Source organism: Mus caroli, unplaced genomic scaffold (assembly GCF_978045245.1).
Source record: "Mus caroli unplaced genomic scaffold, Mus_caroli_1 scaffold_20, whole genome shotgun sequence".
NCBI classification, from domain to species: Eukaryota; Metazoa; Chordata; class Mammalia; order Rodentia; family Muridae; genus Mus; species Mus caroli.
The window spans coordinates 19,827,902-19,841,790 of record NW_028227275.1 but is presented as its reverse complement, the minus strand read 5'-3'; the positions used below and the strand labels follow the sequence as shown (position 1 = coordinate 19,841,790).

Below are 13,889 nucleotides of genomic sequence, written 5' to 3'. Positions count from 1 at the left end.
TTATATCTGGTATCTGCAGCTTGTGGTGGTATCACCTGGGTTCCTAAGGGTTTGGGTACCCCCCCACCCCCCCACCCCCCACCCCCCCCCACCCCCCCACCCCCCCCACCCCCCCACCCCCCCACCCCCCCACCCCCCCACCCACACCTCTGCAGCTCTGCTACCTGCAATAAATAGGTTAGCTCTTGGGCTGCCTCCACTCTAAGATAAGGGCAGTTCACTCCCGCAGAAGTATCAGGTTTCTGGTATCTTCAACACCCTGGGGACTGCACTGCAGCTTAGGTCTCACCCTCACAGTGCGCCCTGGAGCTCCATGCTGGGAACCTGACCCTGCTGCACATTGCCTGGCCTCAGCAGCTTCCTGTAAGCCTCCACGACCCTGCCATTAGGTCTAAAGGCAATTCCAATCCCCCGAACTCCAAACGTTAGTCCAAATTCTAGCAATGGGCTCAACTTGGACTACTGGAGGATTTCTTAGATAAAAGCCAGCATTCCTCTGGAACTTGAAAAGCTGGTTCCCCTTCTACTAGAAGGAGTCATTTCCTTAACTCCAGGCAGAAAGGACAAATGGCTACCTGTAGTACCTATTAGAATACCAAAGTATAAGCTGGCCTCCAGGCACCCTTAGTGTCACAAGCATGTGTTACACAAAGTTCATGCTAACATCCTAGCTCTTCTGACCTGCTTCCTTACCCTAAGTTCCCTCCAGCTCATGGGCTCCCCTCTCCCCAACACCCAGTTACTCATTCTCCTGGTAAGCCTGCTGTTTTGGCAATGCCTTTACTCTCTATCTGTATTAAGTTTGGGTTTTTATCTCTGTGAAGAGACACAGTGACCAAGGCAACTTTTATGAAGGGAAACCCTAATTGGAGCTAGCTTTCAGTTCATGGTGGGAAGCACTGTGGCACGCTGGCAGGCATGGTGATGGGGAAGGAGGTGAGAGTTCTACAACTTGTTCAGCAGGCAGTAGGAGCCACACGGGGTGTAGCTTGGGCATTTAAGACCTTACTCCGTAGTTACATGCTTCCTCCAACAAGACTCCAACCACTTCTTAATAGTTCCACTCCTTACAGCCAAGCATTCAAACACAGGAGTCTGTAGGGGCCATTCCTATTGAAACCACCACACTGTCTCCCTCCTCCCTCTCTCTGTTTCTCTGCCTTGCTCCTGCTTCTCTCCTGGCCAGATCTAGTCTGCTGCCCAAGTTCAGATTCTCTGCTCTGGACTCTGACAGTTGTATCCAGCTGTTCTACCTCTCACATCTACAATAAAAATCTTCTGGGCTGGAGAGATGGCTCAGAGGTTAAGAGCACTGACTGCTCTTCCAGAGGTCCTGAGTTCAATTCCCAGCAACCATATGGTGACTCACAACCATCTGTAATGGGATCTGATACCCTCTTCTGGTGTGTCTGGAGACAGCTACAGCGTACTCACATACATGAAATAAATAAATAAATAAATAAATAAATCTAAAATAAAAGAAATCAACATGTTTAAAAAAAATCTTTAGCATGGAGTGGTCATGTTGTCAGTTTATACACCTGTAACTTTTATATTCTCTATGCCTGCAAAATTAGCACCGTGCAGATAGAACTGAGTTCTGATAGCCACTCAAGATGCAGTCTGGCTCCCTGGGACCACAGCTGAGTGTCCTCTCTGTGCTATTAGGGCAAGGCATGCTGGATCCTTCAATGGCGGAGGCTACCCTTTAGACACCATTCCTATTGTCCCTGGCTAGGGTTGTAGGCTTCCTTGTGTGTACATTTGACCTTGACAGCTATCTTCACTTGGTAGCTGCTCTATTGGTTGTTTACAACCCCGCCCCGATCTATACACAGGTCCACACATCTTTCTCCTGAGACTTCTCATGTAAACCTGGCTAACGGAGTGAGCTAGGTTTGTGCCACTGCTGACTGATACACTATCTTGAATTTCCTTTTATCAAACAAATTAGTCCATTATTTTAAATCAGAGCATTTCTCAAACTTTCAGGATATAGGCAGATGCAGCCAGACTCTTTGCCAGACTATAACACAAATAGCTTCTGCCCCATTTTCCGAAAGAACTCTTGTTTTTCTCTGAAACTTCATAAGCAGAGTGAACACTGTGCCTTTTTATGGCACCCTGAACTTTCCAACCCCCACCAGAATACCCTCTCCAGCCCATAGCTCCAAACTATTCCGCATTCTTCCTGCAAACTGACTAGAAACCTAAGAGCCATATGGTTCCAACTCTTCTAGATTGTTTCTTTCATTGCTGTGACAGAATATGTGAGCCAGCAACTTAAGGGGAGGTTTATTCTGACTCGCAATTAGAGAGAAGAGCATAGGACATTTGGTGCCTCATGACAAGGAAGGCATGGTGGGAGGGTCTCTGTGACACTGCGGCACCCACAAGGAAGCACAGAGTTCAGGGCAGGAGCTGGGCAAGATTGTAGTCCTCCAGATGTGCAGCTGCAGCCCTAGATCTGTCAGCTAGGGTGCATGTCCCAAGGCTTCTACAACATTTACAAATCAGGGCCACCAGCTGAGGGAGGACCAAGAGTTCAAACACATGAGTCTGTGGGAGACGTTCACACTCAAACCATAACAACCTGTACACTGGGAAGGGAGGCAAAGTCGCAAGGACTAAACAAAACCACTATTCATCATCATCATCATCATCATCATCAATACAGTCATCATTATTGCAGTCTACCATATTGTCTTTCAAAAAAGCATCATGAAGAGTCAATTATAGGTTGGTTCTCTACTTTAAATAAGTGAAGTAGAAGCAGAGGTTCACAGTGGAGCAGTGGACATAGCATTAAGTTCAGAATTGGAAACTTGTCTCTGGGTTTGTGCCTGCTTCTACTGACCCCACACCTTCTGCTATTCAATCTGACTTGTCTGGGCTTCTGGCTGAAAGGAACAAAAATGCTTGTTTCCACTTTGAATTAATCTCTGAGATCTCTTAGAAATCTCTGAATCTGTATGGTTGAGACTTCAAGTGTTCTCGACTTGTGGGTTGTGAACCTGCTGGCAAGCCTCTATCTCCAAAAATATTTACATTATGATTCATAACAGTGACAAAATTAGTTATGATGAAGCAACAAAAATAATTGTATGGTTGGGGGTGACCACAGCCTGAGGACTTGTACTAAAGGTTCGCAGCATTAGGAAGGTTGAGAACCACTGTTCCAAGAGGTTATGTTGAGAAACTACCTTGACTTGTTTTAAAACATATGGATCGTGATTTGAAAAGTATATTATTAACTACTTTTAACTCGTACATTGCTCACTTATTAAAAACAACAAAATGTTTTATGAAGCACTTTCTCCAACCATCACAGAAAGTTGCTTAAAATCTACAAGATTGAAACCCACCACCTAGTGGTGAGGAAAGGGATTTCACGCTAGCGATAGGGAACAGGATGGCTTCTCCCAGCTAGAGTTCATTTCCCTTTGGTCTTCTCCCCACCTAACCCAGGGTAGTAATAACCACACAGAAACTCAACGAAGTCTGACCTAAGACTTTATTTGCCAGGGGTCTTGCTTTAAGACACGGTCTCATTATGTTGCCCAAGCTGGCCTGGCATTTGCAATCCTGCCTCTCAGCCCACCGAACTGTTGCTATTACCAGGTGTGCACCATCATGGTCGGCTGATGGTGTAGTAGTCTAAAGCGATGAAACAGTGCGGGCTTTGAGAATTGTGGAAATCTAATTGGTTCTGAGATGGAAGGCCTACTACCCGTACTCTTACTCCTATCCAAGAGACCCACCAAGTCATTCTTGGGGCAGTTACCCCAGTTCCCACGCCAGAGTGCCCTCCCTTCACAGACCCAGAACCTTTGGCTTGATACACATCAGTGGAATCCCTGAGGTCAAGTGATGATTTTGTTTTACCTCCAAAATACTTACTACTATACTACAAAAATACTTACATTTAAATATTTAGAAGGAATGCACTCTCAAATTCTAAGGGTGAGGAAGAGGCCAAAGGCGTAGAAACCTAGCTTGTATTGGTAAGTAGCCATTTCCGTTTTTTTTCATTTCCTATTTCCTCCTTGCTCTTTCTCCTCTCTCTTTCAAATAAATCAAGTAATTAATAGTGTTATGTTTAAACAAAACAAGGCTCCCTGTGCAAGGTGGTTTAATTATCCCAGAAGGCACCTGGAAATCCTTTCTCATCAAAATGTTCTGAGTCCTTTTCCTGAACTACGGATCTGGACGTATTTCCCAACATATTCTTAAGTTGTTGTTTGAAAGTTTGAAATTCATTTTCTACTAGCACATTTTTTTTTCTCAGCTCTCTTAAGACTTTCAGCTACGATCAGTCTTGCTAGTAGAGATCCCCTAGGCTTTTTATTTGACTTTAAACCCTTTTCTTTTTGCTTTTTTTTTTTTTTTTTTAATTGGGGCTTATGAATACCGGCGAAGAATTTCGATAACTTAAAACCGAATTATCCACTTCACCTTTGCAAACCTCGGGGCTCAGTGCCTCCAAGGGCATCCGGGCATTTATTCCTATTTCTGCTCTTGCACGGCGCCCCCGTGGGAGGAGCCGTTTCGACCGAGAAGTTGCGAGAAGCAATGGTGCGGAACTTGCAACAGTTGGTGCGGGCCGATAGGCAGGTAGGAAGTGATAGATGGGACTAGTTTAAAACCCAAAAGCCCCGGGGAGGGCCGGGGCCGCCGTGGCCTGGCTGGAGAGCGAGGGCGGCGCGGGGACCGAGCGCCGGCGTAGGAAGACGCGGTTCCGGGCGGGGCCGGGGGACGGGACGTGGGACGCAGAGCTGGTGCGCGGGGACGCCGGGCGGGCGGGCGGGAGGAGGAGCGGGCCGCCACGGGGCCACGGGGAGGTGAGCGCAGCCTTGCCCCCGCGCCGCCCCCGGCGGGAGGCGCGACGCCCAGGCCACGGGTGCGTGCGCGGCCCCGGGCGACGCGGCTGGGCGTGCGCGGGGCCGCGGCGGAGGCAGGGCCGGGCGGGCGGCAGAAGATGGCGAGGGTGTGTAGGCGGCAGCAATGCTCCGTTGAGAGACGCGGCTTTCGGCAAGAACTGGACTCGTGGCGCCACAAGCTCATCCACTGTGTAGGTGAGGCCCTCCACCGGTGCCCCGCGCCGCCCGGCCGCCGGCCGCCCGTGCGTGGGAGGGAGTAGGGCAGAGTCCGCCGCGCTCCGGCCCCGCGCGCCCTCCCGGGCTCGGCCCCCTCCCCCACCCCCCGGAGCGCGAGCGCGCCGCCGCGGCGCCCCTCCCCTCGGCTCGCGGGGCGGGCTCGGACGCGCGGCCTCTCCCCCAGCGGGCGCATTGTGGACGCCGGGCCCGCCGCCGCCGCCGCCGCCAGCGCGCCGGGACGCACGGGGTCGCCCCCACCTGCCCTCGCCCCGCGCCCCTCCCCCACGCCGGCGGCGCGCCCCGGTGCACGCGTGCACGCGCGGCGGCGCCCGGGCGTGTGCGAGGCGTGAGGTGGAGATGGGGGCGGAGGGAGCCGGAGCTGTCACAGGCCCCGCGTCCGCCTGAGCGAGCCAAGTGGGGTGTCATGGCCGCGGGGGGCAGCGGCTGCACTTCCTCTGCTGGCAGCGGCGGCTGCGGAGTTAGTCCTCGACGCACGGGTCGGTGTGTGCGGATTTGTGTTTGGCGTGCGCGCGCGGCGGGGAGGCCCGGGTGGGAAGCCGGGCGGGGGGACACCCTGGTCCCCTCCGCGGAGCCCCGGCGGCCGGCGACCGGCGCGCTTCCCCGGGCGGCGGGAGCGTGGACGGGAGCGGGGGGCGCCCGGGAGGGGCCGGGCGGCGAGCTGCACCTCTCACACTGTGTGTTTTGTCTGTTTTTCTCTCCCAAGGTCCCGTTTCCCTCTGTGCGGCGGCCGGCGGGACCATAAGGGCTTAACTCACATATTTAACCCCCCTCCAAAAAGTAAGTGGCCCTTGTGGTGTCTGCTCCACCCGCCGCCCCCTAGCCTCTGTCCATCCTTGTGTCTGACTCTAATGTCCTCAGCATTGTTATTTCCCCGTCTCTGCTTCGGTGCGGCTGATGTGTGGGGAAATGCCCTCTCGTCGTCCTCTGTCCCCCACGCCCAGTCCTCGGGGAGGCCCGGAATTCCAGCCCCCCGTGTGGATGGGGCGCGTTCTAGGGAGTCAGGTCTTCCTCAGACGGACCTGGGAAATTCTGTCCGTCCACTTGGGCCCGGGGTCCCCTCTTTCCCGACGGGGTTTCGTTGGAAGGAATTATGCAAATCCTGCTTTCTGGTGTCCATTCAGCGGCAATTTCATGCGGTGAGAAGTTCTCTTTGTTGTGCGAGGGGGAGAACAGACACTGATTTAATAGACATATCTGCTGGGGGGGGGGAGGGTGGAGGGGGTGTGGAGAGCCTCAGTTTGGAAGAATTACAGCACTTGGTTAGCTCAGTCTTTGTGTTTGAGCCTTCTGGCTTGACAGGAGGGTCTGCCCTTTACAATGTCCCATAAGGGATGCTTTTTTGTTATAGATGAAAAAGCAAAACTAAAACTTTAAAAAAGTGGAAAATAAGGTAACCTGTACTTAGAGAAAATGAGCACTGCCATTTTTTGCAGTATTTCGTTATGAAAATGTGTATTGTGAATTTATTAAAGACTTAGACTGTAATACCAAATGTAATTAATTCGGTAAGATATTTGATACCACTTTGGTTGTCCAGAGGTTAAAAGTATATATTTTTAAATGTGTACTTGGGTAAATAATACAGATGCGAGGAATTTTTGGGGAGCAGGTGATTGACCTTTTGAATACAGGTTAAAATTTCCCTCTCTCCAATCCAAGTGCCCTGCCCTGCCCTCCAGGAAGCAGCCGTTTTGGCTCTAGCTGTCTTTGCTCTCTTCTGCTTCTGCTTGTTTTGTTTTTCATGACCTGTCACACATTTGCTATAATGTGACATGGGCTTAAGCACTTAGGAATTACATTATTTGTCATCGTCAAGTAAGTGTGCAGGGCAGGCTTTGAGAAACATCTAATTGAGGCGTTTTCTGGATTCTTGGTTAATACAAAAGACTGAAACTATTTAGAAGGGTTTTGGTTTTGTTTTACTCTTGGTGATTGATTGTGTCCTGGAGGGCATCTTAGTGCTTAAAATACTGTGGAATTGAGAAATGCAACCCTTCAAATTTCTTGTGTAGATACAGCTTTTGTTTAAATTATTTCAACGAGTATTCCTATGCTGTTTGCTTTAAAGTCCTTGTGTTCTGTGACCTCCCCTTTCTTTTCATTAATTGTATTAGTGGTTGATAACTGCTTCTGGACAAAAATGTTTTGTTTTGTTTCCTAATAAAATCCTCCTGTGAACGCCTCAGTTGACTCTCGGAGTCAGATGGATTCTTTGGAGAATGTTTCTGAGCTGGTGACTGATTTTTTTTTCTGTGCGTATGTTTGGGACTCTAGATTTCCATTTTTAGATGATGTCCGGGAGCTTTTAGAATCCCAGCTACAGATGGTATTTTAAGTACTAATACTTATCGATAATTGCTCAGCTAAGTCAATTGGGCGTCATATTTTCTCTTTTGTTACATGTAATTTTGTTCTCTCAGGGGCGTGTTTTAAGTGGTGCTATGAGGTTTGTGTTATAAAGGGCTGGCAGGCTATAGTTTAAAGGGAGCTGTGGTGTTTGTTACCAGATGCAGTAGCTCTTATCTTAGTAGGATTTGTTCTGTGCAGGTAATCTTCTGACTCTCCTGGTTGATTATCTTAATATTTTAGGGGTGTTTGGTTTCTAAGTGAAACTTAATTTATAACAGTCTTGGGGTTAAAAATGAAATTTCAGTCATGATCAGGATTCAGTTTTCCTTTTTGCTGTTTTTGGCACAGAGGGAGTAAGGGGCCAGTGATGTCTGGAAGACAAGTTAACGGAGTCAGTAATAAGTTTGAGTAAATACAGAGTGAGTAAAGTGCTTGAGATCAGAAGTGTTTGAAATTTTGAAGTGTTTGAAATGTCTGCAAGGATTTTACTAACTGAGCCTCCATAAGCTAAAAACCTGAAATCCCAGCTGCTCCATACCCAAACCATTTTGAGCACTTTGGATTAGAACAGACCCTAAACTGAGGTCAGACAGTGAAATCTGGGAGTGGATGTTTGTTTGCCTTGGCGTTGTTGTGGAAGGTGCCAGGCAATCCCTTCACTCTGTCTGAAGTGATGCTGTCTATTGCTTGGCTGACCCTTAACCTTACTATATCCTCAAGCTCTTCCTGGTATGGGAAAAGGTGTGATTTTAGCTAGTTCTAGTTTGACTAAAAAAGAACAAGATAAATTTTTTTGACTCATGGAAAGGTATTTCAAGTAACTGATTTTTGTCAAATGTGTTTATAGCTACAACAATTCTAGAGATATTTGAAAATGCCAGTTTTTAAACCTAATGAGTTAATAAGCAGGATGGCCTTGACTTTTCTAATAGTGAGAATTGATTATTTCATGTCTGTGGGCACTTCTGAGTACCTGTCCAGTCCCTTAGTTTACTGCTGTTGCTAGGAATGAAGGGCAAAGGTAAGAGATTAATTCACCTACCATTTAAGCCAACTGCCTTAAAAAATAGACATTGTACACAAAAATTGAAGGGGGCTCCTCTGAATTTCAGGAGCTTTTAGTGGGATTTAGCTGGGGTGCTCTCCCTGCACTTGGGAAGCAGAGGCAGTCAGATGGATCTCTCAGATTGAGCACAGTTTGGTATAAAGAGTAAGATCCTGCCCTTTTCATTTTGATTTGTGTTTTATTTCTTGAGTCAGGGTTTCCCTATGTAGGTCTTACTGTCCTGGCATTCAGGTTGGTCTCAGACTCAGAGATTAACCCGCCTCTGATTCTGGAATTAAAGTTGTGGCTGGGCACATTTAGCCCTAAAGCTGTTACTTTTGTTACGAGACATAACGTAGGCTGGCTTCAGACTCACTGTGTTGCCAAGGCTAACCTTGAATTTCTGATCCTCTTTGCTTCCATTTTCTAAGTGCTGTGCTGATACCTGTGCTGATACCTGTGCTACCACATCTACCTTTTTATTTATGTATTTATTTACTTTCAAGTTAAACACTTATCACTCCTGTACATCTTTTAATTTGTCTGCAATACCCTCCCCACAGGCTCTGCCTCCTTTTTTCCTGTTCTGTAGTTGCACATTGCTTTGGGCATCATTCCATTATAAGCCCTGTTTTCATTTGTTGACTCTTACATAGAAAAGGACCCTAGGTCTGTGTCTTGAGATTTTAAATTGAAATAGAAGTCCCATGTAATAAGTTTAAATTGAAATAGAAGTCCCATGTAATAAAGTCCGTCCGTCCGTCCTTCCTTCCTTCCTTTCTCTCTTTTTCTCTTTCTTAAGATAGGACCTCGTATAGTCCAGGCTGGTCTCAAAGTCTGTAGCCTCAAAGTCCTCATCTTCCTGCTTCTGTATCTAGAGAGCCAGGCTTATTGGTGTGTGTTACCATGAATGGCAAAATTCACCTTTTTTGAAATGTACAGTTTCTGCTTTCTAACTATTCACAAAGTTGTATACATACCACATTAATTCCAAAATATTTTCATCTCCATAAAGAAACTCCATGCTTATAGGCAGTCATCCCAGCTCTTCTTTGGCTTACCTCTTGGCAGCTTCTAATTTGCTCTCTGTTTCTCTGGGTTTGTCTAGTCATGTTTCTTACAGTTGAAATCATGCTCTCTATGGCCTTTATAACTGACTTCTTTTATATACCTTAGAGCTTTTAAGTTTCATCTGGGTTGTAACATGCATCCACAGTTGTATTCCTTTTATGGCCAAACAATAATACTACTTTATAAGGACAGTCTACATTTTGTGTGGACATTTAGCATGCTTTTATTTTTTTGTTTTGGATATTACAGTTATGGTACTAAGAGAATTTGTGTACAAGTTTTTCAGTGAGTATGTATTTTTCATTTTCTTGAGTGTGTACCTAGGTGTAATTGATTGCTCATATGATAACTGTGCTTTAACTTTTTGAGTTTACCATTTTTCAAAGTGTTCAGGGATAGTTTATATTCCTGCAACCATCATCCTTTAAATGTCCCAATATTTTTCTAAGTGCACATAACATATTTTTTAACTGTCTGGTTTTGTCCATTCATCTTTCCTCTCCTTATTTTTTTTTTTTTAAATTATGGCTGTCCTAGTGAGTGTGAGTTTGTATCTCAATATGTTTATTTGCATTTAGTTAATGTTTAGATGATATCAGACATCTTTTATTTTGTTTATTGGCCACTTGTCTGTCTTTGGACAACAGTTTATTTTGGTCTGTTATCCACTTTGCAGGTGGGTTGTTACTGTTGAACTGTAAGAGTTCTTTATGAATTCTGAATACTAGACTCATGTTAGTATATGTCTTAGAAGTAATTTTTTTCTCAAAATTACAAGTTAGCAAGGAAACAGATGTAGTGTAATGGAAGCTAAGTGAAAGGCGTGATGGGTACAAGCAGTGGAATATGCAGTGAGATGGGAATTGTCAGTAAAGGATTGCTTAATTATTTTTTCTGTGAATCAGTAAAATGATGAGCTTCTTTTTGACATTTTATAACATACAGGTACATAATGCTGTCTTAATCTGCTAAATTGCTTCCTTTTTTCCCCCAGTGATTTATTTATTTTTATTTCATGTGCATTGGTGGTTTGCTTGCATGTGTGTCTGTGTGATGAGAGTATTGGATCCTCTGGAAGTGGAGTTACAGGGAGTTGTGAGCAGCCATGGAAGTGCTAGAAATGAACCACTGTCCTTTGGAGGATCAGCCAGTGCCCTTAACTGCTGATTTCTCCAGCCCTGACTTTCTGCCTTTTAAACGTTAAAACACCATAGGCAGTATGGTGTGCCATGTTACTCAGTCACATTACTCAAAATTGTTTTATTCTTGAATTTTGGATAGAAAACTGTTGTCATAAAATTTTGTCTTAACTATATTCTATTTTTGTTTGAATAGTGAGAAAATTCTATATTACTTTTTTCTTTTCTTTCCTCTTTCTTCCTCCTTTTCTTTTCTTTTCTTTTCTTTTCTTATTAGGGTTTCACTGTGAGCTCTGGTTGGCCTGGATCTCATAGAGATCCAACTTCTGCCTACTTCCCTAATACAAGGATTAAAGATTTGTACTACTAGGCCTGGCTCATTTTAAAATTTAAAAATTTAAGATTTTTAAAAATTTTTATTTTATGAAACCAGAAACCTATTGAATTAGTTTATGGGAAATTAAGAATATTTTCCCCCGCTAAACTGTTCTTAAAGGATTTTAAATTTTGTTATAGCTTAGTTTCTCTGATTAGAAAGAAATTTATTTACTTTCATTGTATGGGTATAGGTGTTTTACCTGCATGTATGACTGCATCATGTATGTACAATGCCCATGCAAAGGAGAAGAGGGTGCCAAGAGGGCACTTGGAATCGCAGCCAGTGTTCTCAACCACTGAGCTATCTCTTCAGCTCCCTGTTTCTCTCATGTTTTAATTAGGTAGGTTTGATGTGCTACGAAGTGCCAGGGGAAATGATGTCCTGTTGTGCTACACATACATAGTGAGACCTTGACTCATGTATATAGCACAGCAGTTTTTGAGCTCCTAGCAGTCTTCCTGTCTTACCCGGTGAAGTGCTGGGATTTTAGTAGGGACCCTCAGCCCACATGTTGGGATGGAGCATTGGATGAGGTATGCAGCAGAGTTAACAATCCAGAGCCTTTGCTTAATGGATTGTGAGAAACAAGTTAGAAAAGCTAGACAGTAGTCATTGACAGCTTCTAATGATTTTTGTCTTGTTTTTATTTTGTTTTACATTTTATCTATTTTGTTGAAGAGAGTTACTTGAGTAGATTAATCATTTTTTTCTGAACTAGAAGCCAGCAAAATTACAGGCATAAAATCAGTATTATTTTTATGTACTTCTTATGAATTTGTGTATGAAATCATTGTAAAATTCTTAAAATTCAGAGTAACAGAAAGAGCCATTTTTGTGTAATGTGCATTTTTTAATTGTAGGAGCAGATAGGTCAAAGGGATTGTTAAAAGGAATGGATATAACCAGTGTGCTTAGATTGACATTTTTAAGAAAAAGATTTATTTATTATTATATGTAAGTACACCGTAGCTGACTTTAGACACACCAGAAGAGGGAATCAGATCTCATTACGGGTCATTGTAAGCCACCATGTGGTTGCTGGGATTTGAACTCAGAACCTTCGTAAGAGCAGTCAGTGCTCTTACCTGCTGAGCCATCTTGCCAGCCTCTAGATTGACATTTTAAATTTTGGTGATGGTAAACCAGAAATCAATAGTGCAATTGTCATTTTATGCTAAAGAGAAAAAAAAATTGCAGTTAACCTTATAGTTGTACTGAAACTAGTATAGCTGTGGCATAGCAGCCTGTGTTACAGCTCTTGAACCATACACAGATAACAGAAATTGAAGACAGTTTATAAGCCAGGTTGTCTCAGTTTTTTATCAGCTTAAAAAATTGAATATAGGGATAAAAAAGTATCAGAAAGTCCATTGTTAACAGCATTCTCTACCTACACTGTTTGCTTTTACTCATTGTTTGCCTTTTGAGACAGGGTCTTTACTGTGTCGTTCAGGCTGGCCTTGAACTCACTGAGATCTGCTTCCCTTAGCCTCCCAAGTACCAGGGTAAAGGTGTGTGCCACTGTGCCTGGGCATTTCTACTTTTTGCAAAAACATAAACGTATTTTATTGTTTTTATTTAGAAATGTTGGGAGGTAAAGGTAAATGTTAAAAAAATTATGCCGGGCAGTGAGTGGTGGCGGTGGCTCACACCTTTAATCCCAGCACTTGGGAGGCAGAGGCAGGCGGATTTCTGAATTCGAGGCCAGCCTGGTGTACAGAGTGAGTTCCAGGACAGCCAGGGCTACACAGAGAAACCCTGTCTTCAAAAACCAAAAAACAAAAAAAACCCAAAAAATGATCTGTTAGCTGCTTGGAACAATGTTTTGTTCGGTGGTGTGGTTGAGAGTTGAGAGTAGTTGCTCTTCAGAGAGCCTGGGTTTGGTTCCCAGCGCCCACATGGTGGCTCACAACCACTTGTAACTTTGTTCCAGGGAAATCTGATGGCCTCTTCTGATTTCTGAGATTGCCAGGTCATGAGGCATTCTCATATGCATAAAAGTAAATAAATTATCTATCCTTTTAAAAATGGTTAGTTAGGAGGCTGGAGAGATAGCTCGGGTTAACTGGCAAGGTATGGTGGTGCACATCTTTAATCTCAGCACTCTGGGGGCAGAGATAGGCAGCGTGAGTTGAGGCCAGCCTAGTCTACATAGTGAGATTCTGCCTCAAACCAACAAAGAAACAAATAAATGTAGACCACTGGCTGCTCTTAAAGAGGACCCAGGTTCAGTTCCCAGCATGCACATAGTAGCTCATAAGTGTCTGTAACTGCAGTTCCAGAGGTCTGATGCCCTCTTTGCACAGTCAGATCCTGCATGCATGTGGGGCACATAAGCTCACACAGCCCACCCCCCAAAAGATAATAATACTAATAATAAGTGAAAAAGAAAGCCACTTTAAAAAATTGGTTAGTTAGAAAATATTTAGTAATATATCTTACTGTAACATCAGCTTTTAGTTTAGCATAGATTCTTGCCTTATATCTGTTGAAACAAACTGTTATATACTTTTGGTTTTGGTTTTTGAAACAGTCTCACTATGTAGCTTAGGCTGGTTTCACTCATTGTGTAGTTGGGGCTTACCTTAATCCTCCTGCCTCTCCTGCTTCCTATAACCAGAGTGGATCCCACCTAACTGGTGTGTGTGTGTGTGTGTGTATGTGTGGAGTGTGTGTGTAATATGCATTGGTATATTGCTGCATGTATGTCTGTGTGAGGGTGCCAGATTCCCTGGAACTGGGGTTACAGACAGCTGTAAGCTGTCATGTGGGCGCTGGGAATTGAACCC

The 13,889-nt window shown here is 44.8% G+C and overlaps 1 protein-coding gene across 6 annotated transcripts in view; it reads left to right on the top strand.

The window, feature by feature from the left end:
• Positions 1-4,928: 4,928 nt before the first annotated feature.
• Positions 4,929-13,889, top strand: part of Lcor (ligand dependent nuclear receptor corepressor) — a 101,271-nt gene continuing 92,310 nt past the window's right edge. For 4 of the 6 annotated variants that reach the window (XM_085833936.1, XM_085833934.1, XM_029472812.2 and 1 more), the window contains exons 1-2: positions 4,929-5,075; positions 5,821-5,894. Coding sequence is in view for 2 of the 6 variants with exons in the window: in XM_029472808.2 (XP_029328668.2) it covers positions 5,521-5,597; positions 5,821-5,894 (151 nt within the window). In the remaining 4 variants the exon portion in view is untranslated. Of the gene's footprint in view, positions 5,076-5,364; positions 5,598-5,820; positions 5,895-13,889 lie in introns of those variants that run through there. The other 2 variants (XM_029472808.2, XM_029472817.2) reach the window with 2 other exon arrangements.